This window comes from Vicugna pacos, chromosome 20, assembly GCF_048564905.1.
Source record: "Vicugna pacos chromosome 20, VicPac4, whole genome shotgun sequence".
Classification (NCBI taxonomy): Eukaryota; Metazoa; Chordata; class Mammalia; order Artiodactyla; family Camelidae; genus Vicugna; species Vicugna pacos.
Window position 1 is genome coordinate 22,408,290 of NC_133006.1, and position 21,281 is coordinate 22,429,570.

Consider the following 21,281-nt stretch of genomic DNA (forward strand, 5'->3'; position numbering starts at 1 on the left):
TCTCTGTTTTCCCCACAGGGAACATCGGGTGGTGATGGCCCCCATGGGCCCCCTGGAGAGAGGGTGAGTGTGGCTTGAGCCTCCTGTCCCCCAAAGCTCCCCAGGGAGCCCAAGTGGAGCCAGCTCCCTCTCACCTCAGGGAGGAGGCTGTGTCCCCTGCCCAGCGCCCCTCCCCATTCTCCTAACTCAACTCAGCTCTGTCTCTAGGGTCTCCCTGGACCTCAGGGCCCCAACGGATTTCCTGGCCCCAAGGGACCTCCAGTAAGCTGACCTCTGACCTCTGACCCGCCTTGGTTCTGTGAGTCCTTTTCCCCATCCCCCTTCCCAACTAGGAGTTCAACTGACATCTGAACTCCTTCCAGGGTCCCCCTGGGAAGGACGGGCTGCCGGGACATCCAGGCCAGAGAGGAGAAGTGGTAAGTGATGCCCTTGGGCCCTCAGACCCTCCAGCTCCAGAGCTGTCCAGAAGGCCTGCCAGGAAAGTTCTCCTGGCAGAGTGGAGAGCATCCTGGCACTGCTCAGACCACAGCCAAGGACTGGGTGGTGACCCTGCCCTTACGCTGGGACCCTGAGAGCCAGCACCCAGTGTCCACGCTTGGCCATGTGTTCTGAGGGCATCTCCTCTCTTCTTCCCTCAGGGTTTCCAAGGGAAGACTGGCCCCCCTGGCCCCCCAGGAGTGGTGGGACCCCAGGTACGTCTGCCCTCTGGAGAGAAAGTCTCCAGGCCCTGGAGTTAGTCTGTCTGCCTCTCTCTTTTCCCTTTTCCCAATCACATGCCCCTGCCTCTCCTTTGCCTGACCTGGAGCCCTGGGGCTGGGTGAATGGTGGGGGCTGGGATTTGGAGCAGGGATCCCAAATATCAGACTGTTTCCTGGACCAGTTCTCATCTTCTTGCATCTTGGAGAAGAGGAGTTTCCCCAGCAGGGAAGCAAGGTGGTGTAGCTACTACTCCACACTGGGGAATTAAAACCAGAACAGAGGCCTAGGAGAAACCCAGGAATTCCCCAGGAGCTTTGGGGCAGACAGAAAGGGGTTCTAGAGGGGTATTTTAAGGTGGCCAGAGTGAGGTGGAGGGTCTGAGATTGGAGTCTCTGCCTCTTTCCCAGGGAGCTGCAGGAGAAACTGGGCCCATGGGGGAGAGAGGTCACCCAGGCCCGCCCGGCCCCCCTGGAGAGCAGGGACTGACTGGGACAGCTGGAAAAGAAGGAACAAAGGTCAGTAAGGGGCTCGGCAGAGGGGAACTTGGGGGACCGGGGTTGGGGTGCTGAAGGAAACAGGCAGTTGGGGATTTGAGGGGGGCTGAGATCTTTCTGCTTGGTTTGGGAGCATGCTGTGGTTCATCACCTTTGTTTCCTTTTAGGGTGACCCCGGTCCCCCTGGGGCCCCAGGGAAGGATGGTCCTGCTGGTCTAAGGGGCTTCCCAGGAGAAAGAGGCCTCCCTGGCACTGCTGTGAGTGTGACCCCACCTGACTGCCTGTAACAAGTCACCCCACATCCTGGCACCCCTCATCGTCACCCCCACTCCCATCTCCCCTACCTTCATCTTTCCCTGCATGTCTCCTGGACCCCACGCCTGTGGTGTCCCACCTTCCTGTCTCATGTCTGTTGTCTCCAACCTCTGGTTCATAGGGTGGAGCTGGTTTGAAGGGAAATGAAGGTCCGGCTGGTCCCCCTGGCCCTGCAGTGAGTCCGGGGTCCCTGAAAGGCAGAGGGGAATGAGGAAAGAGGGTGGGTGAGGGAGGATGGAGAGGGGCATCTGGATTTAGGCAGGGCTGTGGGACTGGGCAGAGGGAGTCCAGGGTCTGTCATGATGCACCTGATTTGGGGCTGTTCCCCTGGGACCCATGGTCAGGGGTCTGCTGTCATGGGTAGGCTGCGGGCTCCTTGAGGGTCTGACTCCATCTCCTGTCTCAGGGATCCCCTGGGGAGCGAGGTTCAGCAGGATCTGGAGGACCCATTGGTCCCCCAGGGCGCCCAGGACCTCAGGGCCCCCCTGGAGCAGCAGGAGAGAAAGGTGTCCCGGTGAGTGTGGGTCCCAGGGGAGATACCTGGGAGGAGCCTGTGCGCTGATGGGTTACGGAGGGTTTTCTGTAGGGCTGTTTGAGGGTGAGGGCCATCTCTAGGTCATGACTTCTTTCTTCATTTCCCACAGGGTGAGAAGGGCCCCATTGGTCCAACTGGCCGTGATGGGGTTCAGGGTCCGGTGGGGCTTCCTGGTCCTGCTGGACCCCCAGGCGTGGCAGGAGAGGATGGAGACAAGGTGAGGAAACCCACAGACCTATGACTCCATCTTCTTTCTGGATGAGATCTCTGATCTGGTCATGGTCCCCGATCCCTGTCTCATTTTCCCCAGCCCACCCTCTCCTTTCTCTAATATCTCACCTGCCTTCTCCTCCCAGGGTGAGGTGGGAGACCCTGGACAGAAGGGCACTAAAGGGAACAAGGGTGAGCATGTAAGTGTCCACTCCTCTGACTTCTCACCTCTGGCCTTTAACCTCATTCTCACCTGGTCTCTCCCCTTGTCTTGGTACCTCTGACTCTTCTTTCTCCTCTAGGGCCCTCCTGGACCCCCTGGACCCCTCGGTCCTGTGGGGCAGCCTGGAGCAGCGGTGAGTGCTGGTGTGCCATCCGCAGCCTCTGCTCTGCCCTCAGTTCCCCTCTGCCCTTGGGCTTGCGGGTGGGAGTTGGGGACCCTTGGCCTGGTGCCTGGCTCTGTGTGGGGTTTGTAGCTAGAAAACACCTGACCCATGACCATCTCCATGTCCTTGTCCCTGCCCTCCTCCCACCTCAGGGAGCAGATGGGGAGCCTGGAGCCCGGGGTCCCCAGGGGCATTTTGGAGCCAAAGGTGATGAAGGAACAAGAGGATTCAATGGGCCCCCAGGACCCATTGGTCTACAGGTGAGTTGGGGGTGGAGACAGGGGCTGAGCGGTGGGGTCACAATGGAGCTGATGTCTGCCTGGGCCTCCGGCCAGCTCCCTGCTGATGAGGACTGTGGAGGTGGGGGCAGAGGACTAGGGAGGTGGGGGGCATGTGGGATCTGAGGGGGACGGAACTGGGGTGTCCATCTGCCTAGGGCTGTGCTTAAGGTGGGTTGGTCACCTGGGTCTGTGCTGTGTATACCCACGCAGGGTTTGCCAGGCCCCTCAGGAGAGAAGGGAGAAACAGGAGACGTGGGCCCTATGGTGAGTGTGACCCCATTGATGGAGTGTGATCCCTACTGATTCCAGCCCCACCTACTAGCCACCCTCCTGCCCATCTATCCCCCACCCCAAAAGTCTACTGCTACTGACCCCACAGCAGCCTGCATGCTTGCTGTTCTTTGGCCTGGCTGTCCCCTTCGCCCAGGAACCTCTGCCTCCCCCAACCCTCCACTGTTCATGTGCATCCATCCATCTCCTCTCACTTCCCTTCCCCATATCCCTGTGTCTGTTTCTCTCCAGGGACCACCCGGCCCCCCAGGACCTCGAGGCCCAGCTGGACCCAATGGAGCTGATGTGAGTCCTCTCAGCCCCTTGTCCCTTCAGATAAATGTGGTCAGTCCTCTGCTTCACTTTCCTCAGACTATAAACTCTCATCTCAGGGGCCACGGGAAGCTGCTGGACCCTGGGAAGGCCTCCCTCCCACTGTCTGTGACCTCAGGCCCTCATTCAGGCTCTGCCCGTCGGCAGGGTACCTCCTCCCCTAAGCAATGATTCCTGTTTCTGTTCCTCTTCCAGGGTCCACAAGGTCCCCCAGGAGGTGTTGGGAACCTGGGTCCCCCTGGAGAGAAGGTACTAGGAAAGGATAAATGGATGGTTTGGGTCGGGGAATGAGGGTTGGACTTCTGCCAGTTTTGGTGGGGCAGAGTCAAAGGGGAGTGAAATGGGAGAGTATCAGGATTTTGTTGAGGGGGAGGAGGTTTTTGACCCCCTGTCTCCTTGCAGGGGGAGCCAGGAGAGTCAGGATCTCCTGGAGTCCAGGGCGAGCCAGGTGTTAAGGTGAGTAGTAGCTCTGAAGCCCCGCTCTCCAACCCCCTTCACCCCCTCAATCCCACTCCCACTTTTCCTCTGACCTCCTGGAGCTGGAACTCCTCCAAAGCCCAGGAGTCTGCTCCCGGCCATTCTCTGTGACACCTGGTCCCTGGATCTGAGGGAGCCCTGCCCCCTATTTCCTTGAAGGAAAGAGGGGCCAGGGACTCCCGCTATGGGCTTGACTTTCTGTGTGCACCCCAATGTCACTGAGGAGGTGAGGGGGAGGCTGAAGGTGTCTTGGAGGCAGGGGCTGCATCCTTGATTTTCAAGACCCCTTTGGGACCATCTGTACCCTCCACTCATCCTCCAGGGTCCACGCGGGGAGCGTGGGGAGAAAGGAGAGTCAGGGCAGCCAGGAGAGGCAGGACCACCAGGGCCTAAAGGCCCCACCGGCGATGATGGCCCCAAAGGGAACCCTGTGAGTTTGCGAGGAGGGCCCTGTGAATGGGAGACCTGGGAATACTGGTGTGTGTGAGTGTGAGGATCTTGGAGGCTGGGGAGCCCGAGAGTGTGGGGAATACCTGGGAAATAGGCTTTGGGAATGGGGTCTCCTGGGAGGGGTGTATGGGGTCTAGGATACGAGAGAGAGAGAAAAGGAGGAAAAGCTCTCTAGTTAAGGACCTGAAAGCATTAGACAGCATGCAGTGCATGAGGTGGGGAAAGGGGGTGCAGGGAACCCTCTTCCTTGGGTGGTGCAGGTGGGAACTGCCTGTAGAGGGAGAGAGTGTGGTCTGTGCCTGTGGGGGTTTGTTTTGGCTCTGGGTGGGCTTAGGGGGCTGTGACCCTGACCTTGATTTCCCTCTGGATTAGGGTCCTGTTGGTTTTCCTGGTGACCCTGGCCCTCCTGGAGAAAGTGGACCTCGGGTGAGTCTAACACAGGGAGGGGAAGGGGCAAAGAGGTTCTCTGTGTGGCTGATGGGCATGCATGTGGGAACTGGGGGTGTGGCAGGGCAGGTGAAGGGATGGGAGGGTTGGCAGCTTTGGGGGTGATGCCAACCAGGTCAGGGGCCCCCCTCTGACCTTGCTTCATTCCTGCAGGGCCAGGATGGTGCTAAGGGTGACCGTGGAGAGGACGGAGAGCCAGGACAGCCTGTGAGTGACCGGTGTCCCCTCTCCCACTACTGAGCCCAGGCCTTCAGACTCATTTTCCCTCTTCTGTGCCCCACTCCCCAGGGGATCCTCACCCACCCCTATTCCTCCCTCCACAGGGGTCCCCTGGTCCCACTGGGGAGAATGGACCTCCTGGACCGCTTGGAAAGCGGGTAAGCGAGGTGGATACCTGGGACCTTGAGAGGCAGTCCTGGGGCAGGCTGGATGGAGGTCGGGGCAATGGCAGGTGGGCGGGTAGGGAGATGCCTGGTGTCCAGGTTGTCCTTGGGTGAGGTGCGTTATGTGCGTGACCATGTGTGTTTGTACCTGTGCTGTGTGTATTTTGGTATGTTCTGTAAGTTCTCTGTGTTCTTGCCAGGGGTGGTGGTGTGTATTGACCAATCAGGATGGACACTGAGGGAAGGGACTGGCTATCCTGGGGACCCTGCTGGGCCAGGGATTAACCCTTTGGTTGTTGGGTAGGAGGTGAGGTCCTAGGCAGTGTGTTGACAAGAGGCTTTTCACCAAATGCACAGAGCTAGCCAGAATTTTAATAGCTGGTAACGCTGTACCAGCTCTCACATCTGTGAGTTGGCCTCTGGGATTGTGCCTGTGCGTGCACGGAGGGGTGTGTGTGTGTGTGTGCGCGCACACCAAGAGGACAGGAAGGGGGAGGGGGTGAGCCTGACTTACTGCTGCCTCCACCTGCAGGGTCCTGCTGGCACACCTGGTCCTGAGGGGAGACAAGGAGAGAAGGGGGCCAAGGTGAGGGAGTGGCCACCCTAGGTTCCTCGCGTTCCCACCCTTCTTGGTCCTCACATCCCTGTCTCCATATCCCTACCCCAGCTCCACCTTCTCCACATCGAGCCCCCTGTGGGAGTGGGACTCCCTGTACTTATTCCCGCCCCAGGGGCCCCAGGGTTTGACTCTCCCCTCCTCACCCCATCCACCTTGGACCCCCTGCCCCCACCCACACCTGCTCCTCTGCCCTTCAAGACACGGTTCTTTTGTGTTTCAGGGGGATCCTGGTGCTGTGGGTGCCCCAGGGAAGACAGGCTCCGTGGGTCCTGCAGGCCCAGCAGGAAAACCTGGTCCTGATGGTCTGAGGGGGCTCCCAGGCTCAGTGGTAAGTTGTGGAGCGAAGAGGCTTGGCCAAGGTGGGAGACACATGGTGTGGGGACACTCCCTGACCTCTGTGGTCCCCTCAAATCTACAGGGTCAGCAAGGCCGTCCTGGGGCCACAGGCCAGGCCGGACCTCCAGGTCCTGTGGTGAGTGACTATGGACTGGGTGGGGTAGGGTTCCCCTGGGGCAGTGTGCATCGAGCTGGAGCCCTGGAGGAAGTGGGACATGGTGAGGGGGACAGCTTGGTCCCTTTCCCTGAAAACAGTGACCTCCTATCTCCCCACAGGGACCCCCAGGGCTTCCTGGCCTCCGGGGTGATGCTGGGGCCAAGGGAGAGAAGGTGAGTGACAGCATGTGGCCAGGTCTCTCTCCCCTCACCCCTGAAACATTTGGGGAACCCTGTGCTCTTCAGGAGTCTTCATGCAGCACCCCCTCTTTTCTCAGAGCTGTGCCTGAGGCCTCTCTTGTCTTCTGGGCTCTGACCCCTGTGGTTCTCCTCCCCATCCGTGTGTCTCCCCCCTGCATCCCCCTCACCACCTGTCCCCTTTTCCAGGGTCACCCAGGTCTCATTGGACTGATTGGCCCCCCTGGGGAGCAGGGAGAGAAGGGTGATCGAGGACTTCCTGGCCCTCAGGGCTCCACTGGACAAAAGGGAGAGACTGTGAGTAGAGGGCGTGGTCCTGGGAGGTCAGGGGTGGGAGGGTGGGGGGGTGGAGACTCGTCTATGGGGGAGGGGAGGGGGAGAGGAGGAAGGCCCAGTTGAACCAGCCCCCTCCCCTTCCCCTTACTAGGGCATCCCAGGAGCATCTGGCCCTATTGGTCCTGGAGGGCCCCCCGGCCTCCCTGTGAGTACCCCATCTGTTCCTCCACTAAATCCCCTAAACCCTACTGCTGTCCCCTCCATAATTCCCCAGTGGCTTCCATGGCAACCGCCAGCCTAACAAGCATAGGCCCCAGTGTCCCCCATATGTTCTTACACCTGCAGTGTTTCTACTCCAGTCCCACAGGGCCTCCTGACTGTCCCCCTGTTCCCTCATGCCTGCCCCTCCTCTGGTGGCCCCAGGATCCTGTGGACTCATGACCTTGCCTCTCCCTTCCTCTGTGTTCTGACCTCCTCTATGGTGACCATCTCCTTCTTATTCCTCATTTCACAGGGACCTGCTGGCCCCAAAGGAGCCAAAGGAGCCACAGTGAGTGTCCCCCATCTAGCTCTGCCCTCTGCCCCTCCCCCCAGCTGGACTTGACACTGTCTCTCCAGGGCAAACCTACTTTCCCCTGCCCCTAGTGGAGCCCCTCATTCCGAGCCTGGAGCCTGATTTCACCCTTTTGTGACCTTGATTGCCCGCTTGACCTCATGACCCCTCCCTGACCTCACTGACTCCTTTGGCAGGGCCCAGCTGGACCCAAGGGAGAGAAGGGCGTCCAGGGCCCTCCAGGACACCCGGTGAGTCACACATCAGGGCCAGCTTCTCTGATGGGTCCTCTCTGTCCAGGTGTTTCTCTGCTTCTCCCTTGTACTGACCTCATCTCTTGCCTTCTCTACCTGTCCCTCCACCCAGGGGCCCCCAGGCGAGGTGATCCAGCCCCTGCCCATCCAGATGCCCAAGAAGACTCGGCGCTCAGTGGACGGAAGCCGCCTGATGCAGGAAGAGGAGGCCATGCCAACTGGGGGGGCCCCAGGCAGTCCTGGGGGGCTGGAGGAGATCTTTGGCTCACTTGACTCCCTGCGGGAGGAAATTGAGCAGATGAGGCGTCCGACAGGGACCCAGGACAGCCCCGCTCGCACCTGCCAGGACCTGAAGCTCTGTCACCCAGAGCTGCCCGATGGTCAGTGCCAGCACCGGGCACACGACATGTTAACAGCAGCGTGGACAGGAACAAGCAGGGTGGAGGCCGGAGGAGTATTGGGGAAGGTGTTGGGGTAGGAGTGAGGGGTGAGGGGCTGGAGCAGCAGCTCTTTACCAGCCAGATCAGAAATTTCAATATTTAGCAACTGATATGGCCCCACCAGGCTTATCAGCTCATTATCAGCCCAGTGTCTACAGGATCAGATAAACATATACACATGTACACACATGCTTGCATTTACCCACATGAACATGTGTGCAAACCTACAACCACACGTTGTACCAGTATGAGGGGGTCGGTGCTCCTACCTCCTCCAATCAGGAGCCTGGGGGTGCTCCTCGGGGGTGGGGTGTCAGAGATGGGGCAGGGGCATAAGGGGAGGAGGGAAACCGAAGTAGGGTGGGCAGTGGGAGGACAGAGGACTGGGAGCGTGTGAGGACGGCTGCTTAGAGCAGTGGGAGGGAAGTGGGAGTGTGGGGTCTGAGACCTCTGGGGCCCTGACCCTTCTTTCTCTGTCACTCAACAGGAGAGTACTGGGTCGACCCCAACCAGGGCTGTGCTCGGGATGCCTTCCGGGTTTTCTGCAATTTTACAGCAGGAGGGGAAACCTGTGTGACGCCCAGGGATGATGTCACACAGGTGAGCGCTGGTACCTGACTACCCTCTCTCCTGCCCCACAATGGAGCACATCGGGGCCTAGTGGTTTCTGGGTTTGTGTGACAGGTACCCTGGCCCTTGCCCTGCAGAGCCTGCTGACCCTTCTTCATTCCTTGACTCCTCTTCCTTTCCTTCTCACCAGTCTTTCGATGCTCACTTTGTCTCCTTCCCTTGACAACCCAAGACAAAAGTTTGCCTTTTGTTTACCCTCTGGCTCCTACTCTGGCCCTTCATCACCCACCCCACCCCCCACCGGCCACCCCTCCTCCCCCAGCGCTTTCTTCCCACCCATTCCCTGCTCGTGACCTTGGCTCAGCCGGCTCGCTTCTGCAGGCGCTCCGCAGGCCTGTCTCCACCCCTGACCGCAGCCCTCTCTCCTGGCAGTTCTCTTACGTGGACTCAGAAGGCTCCCCGGTGGGCGTTGTCCAACTCACCTTCCTGCGGCTGCTCAGCGTCTCCGCCCACCAGAACGTCTCCTACCCGTGCTCTGGGGAGGCCCGGGATGGGCCCCTGAAGCTCCGCGGGGCCAATGAAGACGAGCTGAGCCCAGAGACCAGCCCCTACGTCAAGGAATTCAGAGACGGCTGTCAGGTGGGAACCAGGGAGAGCTGGGGAGGGCGGGTCCCAGACTTAGGCTGGAGGAAGGCAGCAGGAAGACCCTTTGGGCAGGTGCACCGGCGACTAGCAGGAGGAGTTCAGCTTCCTGGTGTCAGATATGCCTTCAGGAGCTCAGACAGGGGTGAGGCGGGGCAGGAAGAATGGAAGGTGGGGTTCACCTGTGTGCACAGGGCAGTGTCACCCAGAGTGAGTCGTGCAGGCTCCTAACACATTTACACAGGTTGCCCAGCAGAGGCACATGGATGTAAACACTGCCCCTCCCCATGGAGGCACAGGGGCACACAGACACCCCCAATCTGTACATACAGTCCCAGAGTCTCCTGGACAGGGTCACACAGGTACCCACACATGCAGAATCCTGTTGGCTATTATCACCTGGTTACACCCACAAACATACACACACACATCCCCGTGAAGCCACAAAGACTCACAAAGCCACTACTGATGGATAATCTCAAAGACAAACCCAAAGCTGTACGGACCAGCTCAGGAGTGTGGTGTACCCATGCACGCGCGCACACACACACACACACACACACAGCCTTCCCAGCTTTCCCAATCCTGACTCTCTGGAAGAAATTTTAGGAAGAAAATTTGGCAAGGTCTGAACTCGTGACATGGATTAGGGAAACAGCATCTCAGGGCACTCAGAGAAGAGGCGGGCCTGGGCCTGAGGCTGGGGAGTCCGTGGGCCGTGGGTGCCTCCACCACACTCACCCCTCCCTCCCTCTCTCTTGTGTCTCCCCCTCAAGACTCTGCAAGGCCGGACGGTGCTAGAGGTTCGAACACCTGTGCTGGAGCAGCTGCCTGTGCTGGATGCCTCCTTCTCAGATCTGGGGGCCCCCCCAAGGCGGGGAGGGGTGCTGCTGGGGCCTGTATGCTTCATGGGCTAGGAACCTTCTTCTCTGTCTGACCCTGTCCGTCGAAACCAGGCCCACCTGGAATCCCACAGCATCAGTTCTGTGCCACCTCGCAGCAGGGCTCCTTACCATCCAGGGGACCTTGGGCCAGGGCACCGAGAGCCTCCAGTCAGGGGCAATCCAGGGGAGGGGTGAGGCGGGTACTGAGACACCCCAGGGGAGGGGGGGTCACCTGGGGCTCGGGGCCCTCCCACCTGGAGCCTGTGCCCTGTTAGACAGCTGAGAGACCCTTATTTAAAATATACCTCCCAATCACCCCAAACAAGTGGAAGAGAAGAGAAAGGACACTGTGTATTTTGTATTTAAAAAGTAATTATATTATTTAAAGAGTGGAAAACAAAATGACAAAAAAGATAGAGAATTGCCAATGAAAACCAACGGACTTTGGAGACAGGGCTCTCCTGGGGTGAGCCCTGGCACCCTCATCCTTGCCTCAGGGCTTCCTCAGCGACTGTGAGGGGTTGGAGGCTGAACTCCACCTTCTCACACCCCACCTGCAGTACCCACTGTGAACCTTGAAATATATGGTCTCCTTTGCCTCAGGGCTCTGCCTCTCTGCCCAGGGTGGGGCTCCCTGACTCACATACCTGCTGTCTTTCACTTGGTCTGGGGCTTGCACGAAGTGCCTGCTCCCTGGGGACTAGGCCACTCCCCCAGGGGAGAAATGGAATAGCAAGGGGTGTGTGCAGGGCCCGTGTTCAGCGGACTGTTGAAATATTGAGATTCTTCCATCTTAGCCAGGAATTTGCCATGGCCTTGAGCCCTCGGGATTTCCCACTGCCATCCCGGCCACCCCCATCCCTCCCTTGGGCACCCCCTTACCTTCCCCGATCCTGCAACTAAAGGGTTAATGTGTGGCATATGGATGGAAGGGACTCCCAGGACCTTGTCTAGCACTATGACCTGCGTCCATTCTGACAGATGGTTAAAAAATGTGATTGTCTCCTCCTGGGGTGTATGTGTGTGGTGCTTGTGTTGTTATTTCAATCCCCCCACCCCTCATCCGACAACACGCCTTCTTCCTGGCTGAGCTGTTACCGTAAATGGATGGCTTAATCCCTATTGGCTGGAAGGCCTGTCCAGCTGGGGTGTCAGGGTGCAGAGAGAGTTCATAATGCCTGGCTGACATGTTCAGAATCTCAAACAGATCCCCCGTGACATCAGGTGGGGTCCCAGGGCTCTGCCTGACGCTGGTGCTGGACTGGCTCTGTGTGAGGGTGTGCCTGCCTGCCTTGCTTTCACCTCAAACACAACCCCGCCCCCCCCAGTCTTTAGGGCCCTCAAGGTCGGAAGGAGCCTTAGATGCCTAGTCTGAACTCTGCAATGCGGGAACTGAGGCTCACTTCCACGACAACGCTTGCTGCACCTGTGTCTTTGGTACAGGCTTTCATGTCGCGTCATAAAAAACCAGGGATTCGGCCGGGGTTCATCTTGCTTGTGCGCATTAGTGTCTACATCATTCCAGGGTTTGTGCCAAGTCTAGATGCACAGTCCTCGCCCAGTCTCCTCCAACTCCATGCCGCGCCCCCAGCGGCCCTTCTCAGGGCTTATTTAGCAGCTCTGGGTCAGGTGTCCCTTCTGTTCAGGACAGGCCACACAGCCGGGCATCACTAGCCGGCCTCCCGCAGCTCCTGGCACACAGCACATCCTGGCTCCCACACGTCCTGGCAGGAAATTAAAACTTACTTCAGGGCCTCCTCCGCGTCGCGATGCCCCTTTCCTTGCTGGGTGCCTTTCCTTGCTGGGTGCCTGGCTGCAGGCGCAGTGGAGGAACGGATGTACGAGCGTGTGCACGTGTGTGTGTCTGGGTTTCTCGGCCACAGACCCCCGGGAGCGGGCCGGGGAGGGGCTCACTTGCACCCGGGACCCGGAGTCCTAGTAGGCAGCTCCACCTCCCCGTACTTCTTCCTCCGGGCGGATCCAGATCCCCGAGGGCGCCGCCTTGATCGTACCGGTCCCCAAGGACAAAGCCTCAATCTTTGAAACCTTGGGGTATTGGAGCTAACGCAGTCTCAATCCCAGGGAGCTCTTCTGTGGGGACCTAGAAGCTCAGCCTCGCGTAGGCGGGCCGCAGGTGAAAATCCTTTTTCTGCGCGCCGGCGCCTCCGGCTCTGCGCATCTCTCTGCCTCTGCTGCCCTCTGGTGCCGGTGCCAAGACCTTGCCCGAAGGGCAGCCGGAGTGATTCGGGTCCCTAAGACGTCCTCAAACCACCGTCCCTCCTCCGTCACCTACTGAACCCTCACTCCCACTCCCCCAACCTGGGAAGAGGCTGAATGGAACGGAAGACCCTGGGCCTCGTCTATTTGGGTTCAGGCGATGCTCGGGGTTTCTGGCATCACTCATGCCCTCCCCTGTGTCTCAGTCGCGTCAGACATCCCTCTCCCTACCTGCCAGGCCTCAGCGGAAGGGAAGATCAAACCTAAACAGACGCGCCGCATTCTGCTCCGCCCGCACCCGCTCCCGGCCAAGCCGGCCCAGAGCTGAGGTTTCTCCGGAGCGCTCTCAGCAATTGGAGCCAAACCCACAGAGGTCGCTTTCAGAGCACAAAAGGGGAGTGTCCCCAAAGGTCACTTTTGATCAGATACTCTGAGCTCAGAGGGCTTTTCTCCGTGGAAACAATGCCATGCATTTACTCAAATAACATTTATACATGGTGGTTAGGCCCCCAGGACCAATCCACAAAAGCCTATTTAACTAGTATGCCAAGCAACCCCATATAACAGTTTTATGAGCACTTCTGTTCCAAGTCGCAGCTGAGAAGGCCAGGACCACAGCCTTCTCCTCGCAGTGGGAAGCTGGGGCCTGGCTGTAAGGAAAGATGAGAGGAGTTTAAGGACAGCGCCCAGAGATGAAAGTTTTGGGGTAGGACTGGGCGTGGGTTGTCCAAATGTCCTGGCATCTGGACATGTGGGTACTGGCAGTGGCTCCAGTGGCTTGTGGGCAGTGGAGGTTTCTAGCTGTGGTAGGGAGGAGATAAAGGAGAGGAAGGCAGAGATCTGGGGAGCTACTTTGGGTGTGATTGGGCCAAAACATATTCTTGTGGGAGAGGCTGTGTCCTGACATGTCTTGGCTGCCTCTCAAAGGAATTTAACTTGAACCATTGATGGTTTTTGAAAAGGTAAGTGATGTGATGGAGTTGTGTGCCAGCAAGGCCCCACCCAGGTCGGAGGAGGGTGTGAAGGCCCTAGACACAGGCACACAGCCAACAACAGGTTGGGAGGCTTAGGAGGGGAGGACTTGGAGTGAGGAGGGCAGTGAGATTATAGCCTGAAGGCTGTGGGGATGGGGTCTCTCTCACCCTCTAGCTGATACTTTTGGCGTCTGTGACTTATGGTCAAAAAACAGCTTGTGGCAAGGAGGGTATAGCTCAGTGGTACAATGTATGCTTGGCATGCAGGAGGTCCTGGGTTCAATCCCCAGTGCCCCCATTAAAAAAGTAATAATAAATAAATAAACCTAATTACCCTCACCCTCAAAAAAAAAAAACGTGTAAAATTTGGACCACTTAGATAACTGTACTTGGAAGTACCACACATCCCAGAAAGCCATGGGCTATGTGTCTCTGTTTTCTCCCTCTCTTGGCTATGTTGCATGCTATGCTGCATGGGATTTGTAGTTTCTAAATGGACCAGGGCAAGTAGGGGTGGAGATGAGCTGGGGAAGGGAGTGGGTCTAAGTAAGTCTCTTAACTGCTTCAGAAAGAAAGCTCCTGTGTAGTAGGAGGTGGCTGCTTTGTGGTTATGAGGCTCCTATTCCTGCAGGTTTGGTGTGGTCAGCAGGGAGTGTTAAGGCCATATCCTAACTTCTTCATGACCAGCTGTGCAGTTCAGATGCCAGTGTTCGTGTTTCTCAACGTAGATCTGTTGAAGTGAGCAGAGGTCATCCCTGGGTGCTTGCACTGGGGCTTTCTGTTAGCTTTCTTCTCATCTTCAGAGTAGTTTCACAGAAACTGGCACTGCCAGCAGATTGCAGTCTCAGTAGGGAAGGTGTGTCCTGCTAGTCCTTGAATGAAGACCAGGGACATCTATGGAGGCACTACCCTTAAGCCAGGATGGTAAGATCAACCGCAGTGAGAGCCAGCCCACAGAGCCACCTGCCCTAGGTCAGTGGGAGCGCAGCGACGCATTTGTGTACTTTGCTCTGGCCTCTCTGGTAGTAACATCTTACTTCGTCCTTCAAGATCTTTTATTCCCAAGATGAGTGGTTTTCCAAAGCAAACAGATTAAAGCCATGCTGGATACTATGGCAGCTGGTGTAAAGGTCATGTTCCAGGTCTCACCACTTCATCTATAAAGGCCTTGGACTCCATAGAGATTTGGGCCAAAGTATGTGGGTCATGAAGATCTAGTCCTACATTGTGTTCATGTCTCCCCAGGGTGTGGGCTATTCAGGCAGTGGTCCAGTTCTTCTTACAAAATAAGGAACACCTTATTCCTAGCGTTGGTAGAGATTTTTTATAATTCTGCAACTTTTCAGTTGTGGTCATTTTTACTAATATCTCGGTATTTCCCTTACTTTTCAGAATTGAAAATCTACAGAAACATATAAAAGCTAAAAACTAAGAAACATTTTCAGAGATATTAGGGTTAGGGAGAAGAAGGGAAGTAGTACTGCATTTAATTGGAGCCTGGTGACAGAGGCAGCCAGACGGAAAAGTCTGTAGCAGTTGATGGCCTAGGTTGGGTAGGGCTGAGCAGACAGGGCTGAGGGCATACTGAAGTTAGCTGGCAGGAGATCTCGCTGTATTCCTAACAAGGGCTTCTTCTTCATTTAGCTGCGGTGCTTTGCTTCCAGCTGGGCTGCTTATTTAATGATTATCAGTTTTCTCACCCGCAAAATGGGATAGTACTTGGTCTGTAAGGGAATAATTCTCCCTTTAACGACAGCCTTTGCATTGGAAAGGGAAGGGAGGGGAACTGGCCATGTTGCCTTAGTTCCAACTCCTTGCCTTGGTTACTGCCGACACACTGGTGTCTGGGGTGCCCTGCTCCTCTGTATACTTCTTTTTTTTAATGGGCATATAGTTGATTTACAATATTGTGTTAGTTTCAGGTGCACAGCAACCCTGTCCATTTCTGATCTTATTGCTGTCAAGACCCCCCTACTTCTTAAGTTTCTTTTTGTTACAAACAGTAAAACCTGATTCAGAACAGCTTAAGCCCCAGGGAAATTTGTTATAAAAATCTTGAGGTACTTAGGATTTGAAGGAAGGGTTGACTCCTTAGGGAAGAGCTCAAGGGTTCACGGACTTGGTCTCTGGAGCCACAAGCACTGAGTGGTGGCCGCAGACCCCACTCAGGTTCTCCGTGCACAGTCTCCACGTCTCTGGGCTCTGCTGTTCAGATTCCTGGAGAGCCAATGTGCTTGGCTCAGCTCTGGGGTCCACAGTTTCCCTGAGAACCAGCTTTCTATGGCTGGGGATCACACGTAACTGGAAAGGACGATGGGAAACCAGTACTTGTTCTGGAAGTCTGCGTGCCCAAATCAAATGGAAAGTTCTATTAAGGAGTTGTGGGAGTATGGATATTGGGGAACAAGTCTCTGCATGCTGTGTCTTTAAACAACTTCTTGAGAAAGATCCAGAAATGAGGGGAATTCTGCAGTGGCTGCTTTTACCAATAAAGCAGTCTCATAGTTTCTATAAAAATCAATGGTTTATATTTTTGCTCTGATAGGAGGGGGTTCCAATAGAATCTACCCACTAGTGGTGGCCTAAAAACCAACAGTTCTAGGCAAAGCACTCAGCAGAAATTTAAAAGTAAATAGGCTATTCTGTTTGGCTGGCAGACCTCCCGCTCGGGGTTTCTTGAAGTTTCTGCAGACTGTTACAGGCCCCCAGAGCCTGTGTCTATGTCACAGCAGCACACGTTCCTGTGTGATGCCACTGTGAGTTACCTCCATTGCTATGCCTGCCTCTGGGTGTCTGAGAAGGTCATTGCCCTTGCTGGAGTATCAGTAGAATACCTACAATATGTATCATTTCAAGATGATTTTAATTAGAAATGCCAGCCAGTTGAATTTTCAGAGACACACAGTTACATATTTAATACTCAAACCCTCGACCCCTAGTGGTCTGTATACCTATTTGGCCCCTAGAGCAGTGCTGGCCAATAGAATTTTCTGTGATGATGGAAATATTCTACATCTGTGCAATCCAGTATGGCAGCAACCAGCCACGTGTGGCTCTGAAGCACTTGAAATGTGGTTAGCGCACCTAAAGAACTTTATTTTAAATTGTATTGAATTTTAATATATCTAAACAGCCACATGTAGCTCGTGGCTACCATATCAGACAGCACAGCTCTAAGGCATCTTGCTGTTTAAGGATCCATATGAATTTGGCTCCATTTTCAGTAATCTGATGGAGAGATCCGAGTTTAATATAATGTGGGATGTGCTGTTTTCAGAATGCAAACATGCCAATTAACTTCTGTTCTTGTTTTGGGGAGGGAGTTTCAAGGGCAATGGCTTTTTGCTGGATCTTGGGCAGAATTTTTCTCCCCCCAAATTTACTGAAATTATGACTTTATGGTTCATTCCTTTTTAATCATAAAATCAATAAGGGAAGACAGAGTTTTTGGGTGCAGTTGCTTTTTTAAATATCAGGTTTGCTGAGATATGATTTAGACGCAAAAAAATTCATCCTTCTTAGCTGTACTGTTCTGAATTGTGACAAATATATTCATTGTGTAATCACTACCACAATCAAGATAAAGGCTATTTCTACCACCCCCATAAAGTTCCTCATAGGCATAATTGTTTTCAAATCACTCCTGATTAACATGTCATTAGTGTAATAAACAATTTTAATATGTGAAATGGATTTAGGTCATCTGTTTAAATTCTGTTTTATTGGATTATGCCCTTGGATGGAAGAATTTACTGTGGTAGTATAATAAATATTGGGGTAGCCAGTGAAAGCAAGCAGGTGGTGACATAGTTTATTAGTATTGAAAAGAATGCATCAGTCAGATGGATGCAAACATGCTAATCAAGGACTGATTTAGAAAGATCTTTTACTGAGGAAATGATATCAGGTACAGTGCTAACCACATTTTATTTTTTTAATAATCAGATGAGTTAAGTATATATAAATTCTTAGAACAGTCGCTGGCATCTAGTAAGTACTATTTAAGAATTAGCTACTATTCTTTTTAAACAATTCTATTGAAGTATAGTTGATTTACAATATGTGTTAGTTTCAGGTGTATAGCAAAGTGATTCAGTTATATATTTTTTCAGGTTATATTCCATTGTAGGTTATTATAAGATATTGAATATAATTCTCTGTGCTATACAGTAAATCCTTGTTGCTTACCTTTTTTATGTATAATGGTTTGTTTCTGTTTAATTCCATACTCCTAATTTGTCCTTCCCTCCTTCCTCCCTCCTTTGTCAACCATATGTTTGTTTTTTATGTCTGTGAGTCTGTTTCTGTTTTCCATATAGATTCATTTGTATTATTTTCCAGATTCCTCATATAAGTGATATCATATAGTATTGGTCTTTCTCTGTCTGACTTACTTCACTAAGTATAATATTCTCTGGATCCATCCATGTTCTGCAGATGGCAATATTTCACTCTTTTCTATGGCTGAGTAATATTAAGAATTAGCGGGAGGGTATAGCTCAAAGTGATAGAGTGCATGCTTGGCATGTATGAGGTCCTGGGTTCAATCCCCAGTATCTCCTCTAAAAGCAAAGTAAATAAACAAATAAATGTAATTACCTTCCTCCCCCCTCACACACAAAATTTTTTTAAATCTCTCTAAAAAAAAGAATTAGCTGTTATTCTTAATACTACTATAATTCACAATTAACTTCCGAGATTCACCTACCGTTTTACTGGCCAAAATGAGTTGTTAAAGAGTTCTGTTGGTGAGATGGATTATCTCACGTTTCTCCAACGATTTTTATCATAATTGTTATTTTACATACTCTACTAGAGACTTGGCACTGTTTCATACTTATATTTTTTGGTGGGGAAGTAGAATCCCAAGGTTCAAAGTGGGAGCGTTTCCATTTCCCAGAATTGCAGTAGTAAATTCAAGTAACATACCCAGGGGGCAGGTGAAATCACCATAGAAACATTTTTGTTTTTCCGTAATCTCGTTTAATGTTATCACAACCTATTCCCTTAGGTACTTTCTCCTCTGAAAGCACCAGTAGTCAAAGAGCCCTCTTAATAGATTAAGTTCCCTAATTAAAAGTTGCCGTTGAGCCTGTATCCCAAAGTTCCTAGAATTCTGCCACATTGTCCTGCGCCCAAAGTATTTTAATACAGCATAGTGTTTCCAGACAGATTGAATACTGTAACAGATCTGGAGGGAAGGACACTGGAGCTATTTGTGCTGTCCGATGAGAAGATCTGACGTGATCTTTAGGGCAAAGCTCTTTAAACTCAGAGGGTGAACCAGTGTAGGTGTGTTGAGGTGCCCCCTTTCTGTATGTACTAAGAGAAATGTGTTCTTCAAGTTTTGTTTTAGTGATTCCCAGCCCTTTCAAACTGGCTTTGAGAGTTTGCCAAGATTATTGCTATGGCTGTAGCTTCTGTATCTGCTAGAACTGGATGATTTTTGATACTTTTTAAACCTCTCTTGTAATTTTATTAAGTTGCTGGTGGGCCTATTTTGTTTTTGATATTCTGCTATCCCCAGATTTAATGATCCATGACTAGACAAGACTTATCTTCTATCTTCACTGGCTTCTCAAATTTTTTTCATTTTTCGATTCCCTACCAGCTTATCCTACAGATGGGTCTACCTCCATTAAAAGCTGCTAAGAGAGGGCCTACAGTTTTTTATAAAAAGATTGTAAACTTTATTCTGCCCGTCCAATATGGTAGCCACCAGTCACATTCAATACTTTAAATTTAACTAATTTAGAATTAAATGGAAATTTCAGCCCCTTAGTTGCACCAGCCTCTGGTATATTCAGCGCTAAGAGTACAGGTGGCCTCGGACACAGAAAACAAACTATGGTTACCAAAGGGGAAAGGTCAGGGAGGAATAAGTTAGGAGTCAGGGATTAACAGACACGTGTTACAATATATAAAATAGATAAACAACAAGGACCTACTGTACAGCACAGGGAACTATATTCAACTTCTTGTAATAACATATAATGGAAAAGAATCTGAAAAGAAAAATTATATATGTATGTGTATGTATAACTGAAATCACTGCTGTACACATGAAACTAACACTGTAAATCAACTACACTTCAATAAACATTAAAAAAGAATACATACGACCAGTGGCTTCTGTATTGGGCAGCTCAGATATAAACGTTTCCATCAGAGCAGAAAGCTCTGTTGGGCTGTTTCTGATGATCGCACTTCTTTTATAGATATGAGGACTCTGCTTACGTGGACCTTCTTCTTCCCAAAGTTAATTTTGAAGGGTTGCCTTCTGTTGGTATGTTTCTTTATATTCAATTATTTTAAAATATATTTGGGGTTTGGCAGCAGACCATGATAAGCATATTTTCAGGGGTGCTGCCAAAGGCACCGCCAAGTCAAACCGCAAAAGTGCTGGCATCACCAAAACTCTACATTTGGCCATACTTATTTTGATTTTTATATGCCTCACCTTTTCTCTAACGTTTTCGTTAAGAATACCCCAAATTACCGACAAATCCTTATTTCTTGTTCCAAGTCTAAATTCCACTGTTGGCCACTAGGTGGAGATGGGGCCCTATTTAATATTCTCTAGCTTCAAAGAACACTTTAAACTCAGGTTCTTTGCCATGGATAATCTGACTCCTCAAAAATCTTACAACATTTCTCATAAGAATTAAAAAATACCTCACAGTTTTAATTCCTTACAGTTGTCCAATAAAAAAGGGAAAGGAAAGAAGTACGAAATCATTTGCCTTCTTTATTTCCTTATAGCAGTCCTCTACCCCGAAGAGCGCAGACTACAAAACCTGACTCGAGGATTAAAATTCTGAATTAACTCACAGCTTTATGACTGTTTTATGATGACATCACATTAGGGGGAATTCTTGGCCAAACAGAAAATCAGGGAGACTTTCTTCTTTTTATCAAACCCTGAATTAACTATCAGTTCGGCTTTACAAGCAGAGAGTGAAATGTTCAGGACTCTTAAGATAACAGTGAAAATGGTTTATAAACTAAGTTCCTTTCAATATGACTCAAGAGAATATTCAATTAACCATTACGCATTATAAACTGGTTTCATAGTTCTCTGCTGACAAGGTTTGTTTCTTTCTTCTCAAAATCCCAAATGGTGAAGCCTCTCTCATCTTAAGCAGTGCAGTCAGTGAGAGGATCATTCATTGTCAAACTCTTTGGCTGTGAAATTCCTTGGGCACAAAGTGGGCTGCCTCTCTCTTTTTCCCGAGATGATTAAAAGTGGATGTAGTGAATTACAACTTCTCTTTCTCATTTGGGGCACTGAGAGATGGGCTACCGCTACTTTCTCCTAGAAACATCACAGAATAGAAAGCATGTGTAATTTCTCATGCCATTGAGCAAAAAATAAACCTTTCACAGAACAGAATGCTTTCACGTGCATCCTTGCTTTGTAACTTCAGCTTTTCAAAAACTGTTCAAATGCTAATAGGACTCATAAAACATTTGTAATAATAATTTCACATAATAGTAATAATAATGAAAAACAATTATATGAATTTAGCTCTAGGTCTTCTGCAATAACCAATGTTTCCAGAAAACTTAGATTTTAAAGAGTTTTCTGATCAATCTATGCTTTTCTTTGAAAACATGGATACTCATGTTATCTTGGAAATTGTCAACAAAATGGATGGTTTGTGGGGTGGGCGAGGGGTAGGATATAGCTCAGTGGCAGAGCACATGCTTAGCATGCACAAGGTCCTGGGTTCAATCCCCAGTACCTCCATTAAAAAAAAAAAAAAGGATGATTTGCCCCTGTGCAGAACAGAGTTAACACAGCAGTCCTGACCATCTTCCTTTGAAAGGCCTGCTTACAAGGCTGGCCCCTGGCTGGCATCTAGGAACTTGGATATTGGGA

The 21,281-nt window shown here is 51.9% G+C and overlaps 1 protein-coding gene across 3 annotated transcripts in view; it reads left to right on the forward strand.

The window, feature by feature from the left end:
* Positions 1-11,216, forward strand: part of COL11A2 (collagen type XI alpha 2 chain) — a 28,972-nt gene extending 17,756 nt beyond the window's left edge. For all 3 annotated transcript variants that reach the window (XM_006202136.4, XM_072945252.1, XM_072945253.1), the window contains 32 exons: positions 19-63; positions 208-261; positions 363-416; positions 639-692; positions 1,107-1,214; positions 1,361-1,450; positions 1,630-1,683; positions 1,915-2,022; positions 2,153-2,260; positions 2,400-2,453; positions 2,556-2,609; positions 2,792-2,899; positions 3,131-3,184; positions 3,443-3,496; positions 3,719-3,772; positions 3,926-3,979; positions 4,323-4,430; positions 4,823-4,876; positions 5,051-5,104; positions 5,221-5,274; positions 5,813-5,866; positions 6,120-6,227; positions 6,318-6,371; positions 6,512-6,565; positions 6,779-6,886; positions 7,017-7,070; positions 7,380-7,415; positions 7,616-7,669; positions 7,785-8,052; positions 8,600-8,712; positions 9,115-9,321; positions 10,101-11,216. In XM_006202136.4, coding sequence (XP_006202198.2) covers positions 19-63; positions 208-261; positions 363-416; positions 639-692; positions 1,107-1,214; positions 1,361-1,450; positions 1,630-1,683; positions 1,915-2,022; positions 2,153-2,260; positions 2,400-2,453; positions 2,556-2,609; positions 2,792-2,899; positions 3,131-3,184; positions 3,443-3,496; positions 3,719-3,772; positions 3,926-3,979; positions 4,323-4,430; positions 4,823-4,876; positions 5,051-5,104; positions 5,221-5,274; positions 5,813-5,866; positions 6,120-6,227; positions 6,318-6,371; positions 6,512-6,565; positions 6,779-6,886; positions 7,017-7,070; positions 7,380-7,415; positions 7,616-7,669; positions 7,785-8,052; positions 8,600-8,712; positions 9,115-9,321; positions 10,101-10,241 — 2,628 coding nt within the window. In that variant the 3' untranslated portion in view covers positions 10,242-11,216. The remainder of the gene's footprint in view (positions 1-18; positions 64-207; positions 262-362; positions 417-638; positions 693-1,106; positions 1,215-1,360; positions 1,451-1,629; positions 1,684-1,914; positions 2,023-2,152; positions 2,261-2,399; positions 2,454-2,555; positions 2,610-2,791; positions 2,900-3,130; positions 3,185-3,442; positions 3,497-3,718; positions 3,773-3,925; positions 3,980-4,322; positions 4,431-4,822; positions 4,877-5,050; positions 5,105-5,220; positions 5,275-5,812; positions 5,867-6,119; positions 6,228-6,317; positions 6,372-6,511; positions 6,566-6,778; positions 6,887-7,016; positions 7,071-7,379; positions 7,416-7,615; positions 7,670-7,784; positions 8,053-8,599; positions 8,713-9,114; positions 9,322-10,100) is intronic.
* The last annotated feature ends 10,065 nt before the right edge of the window (positions 11,217-21,281 follow it).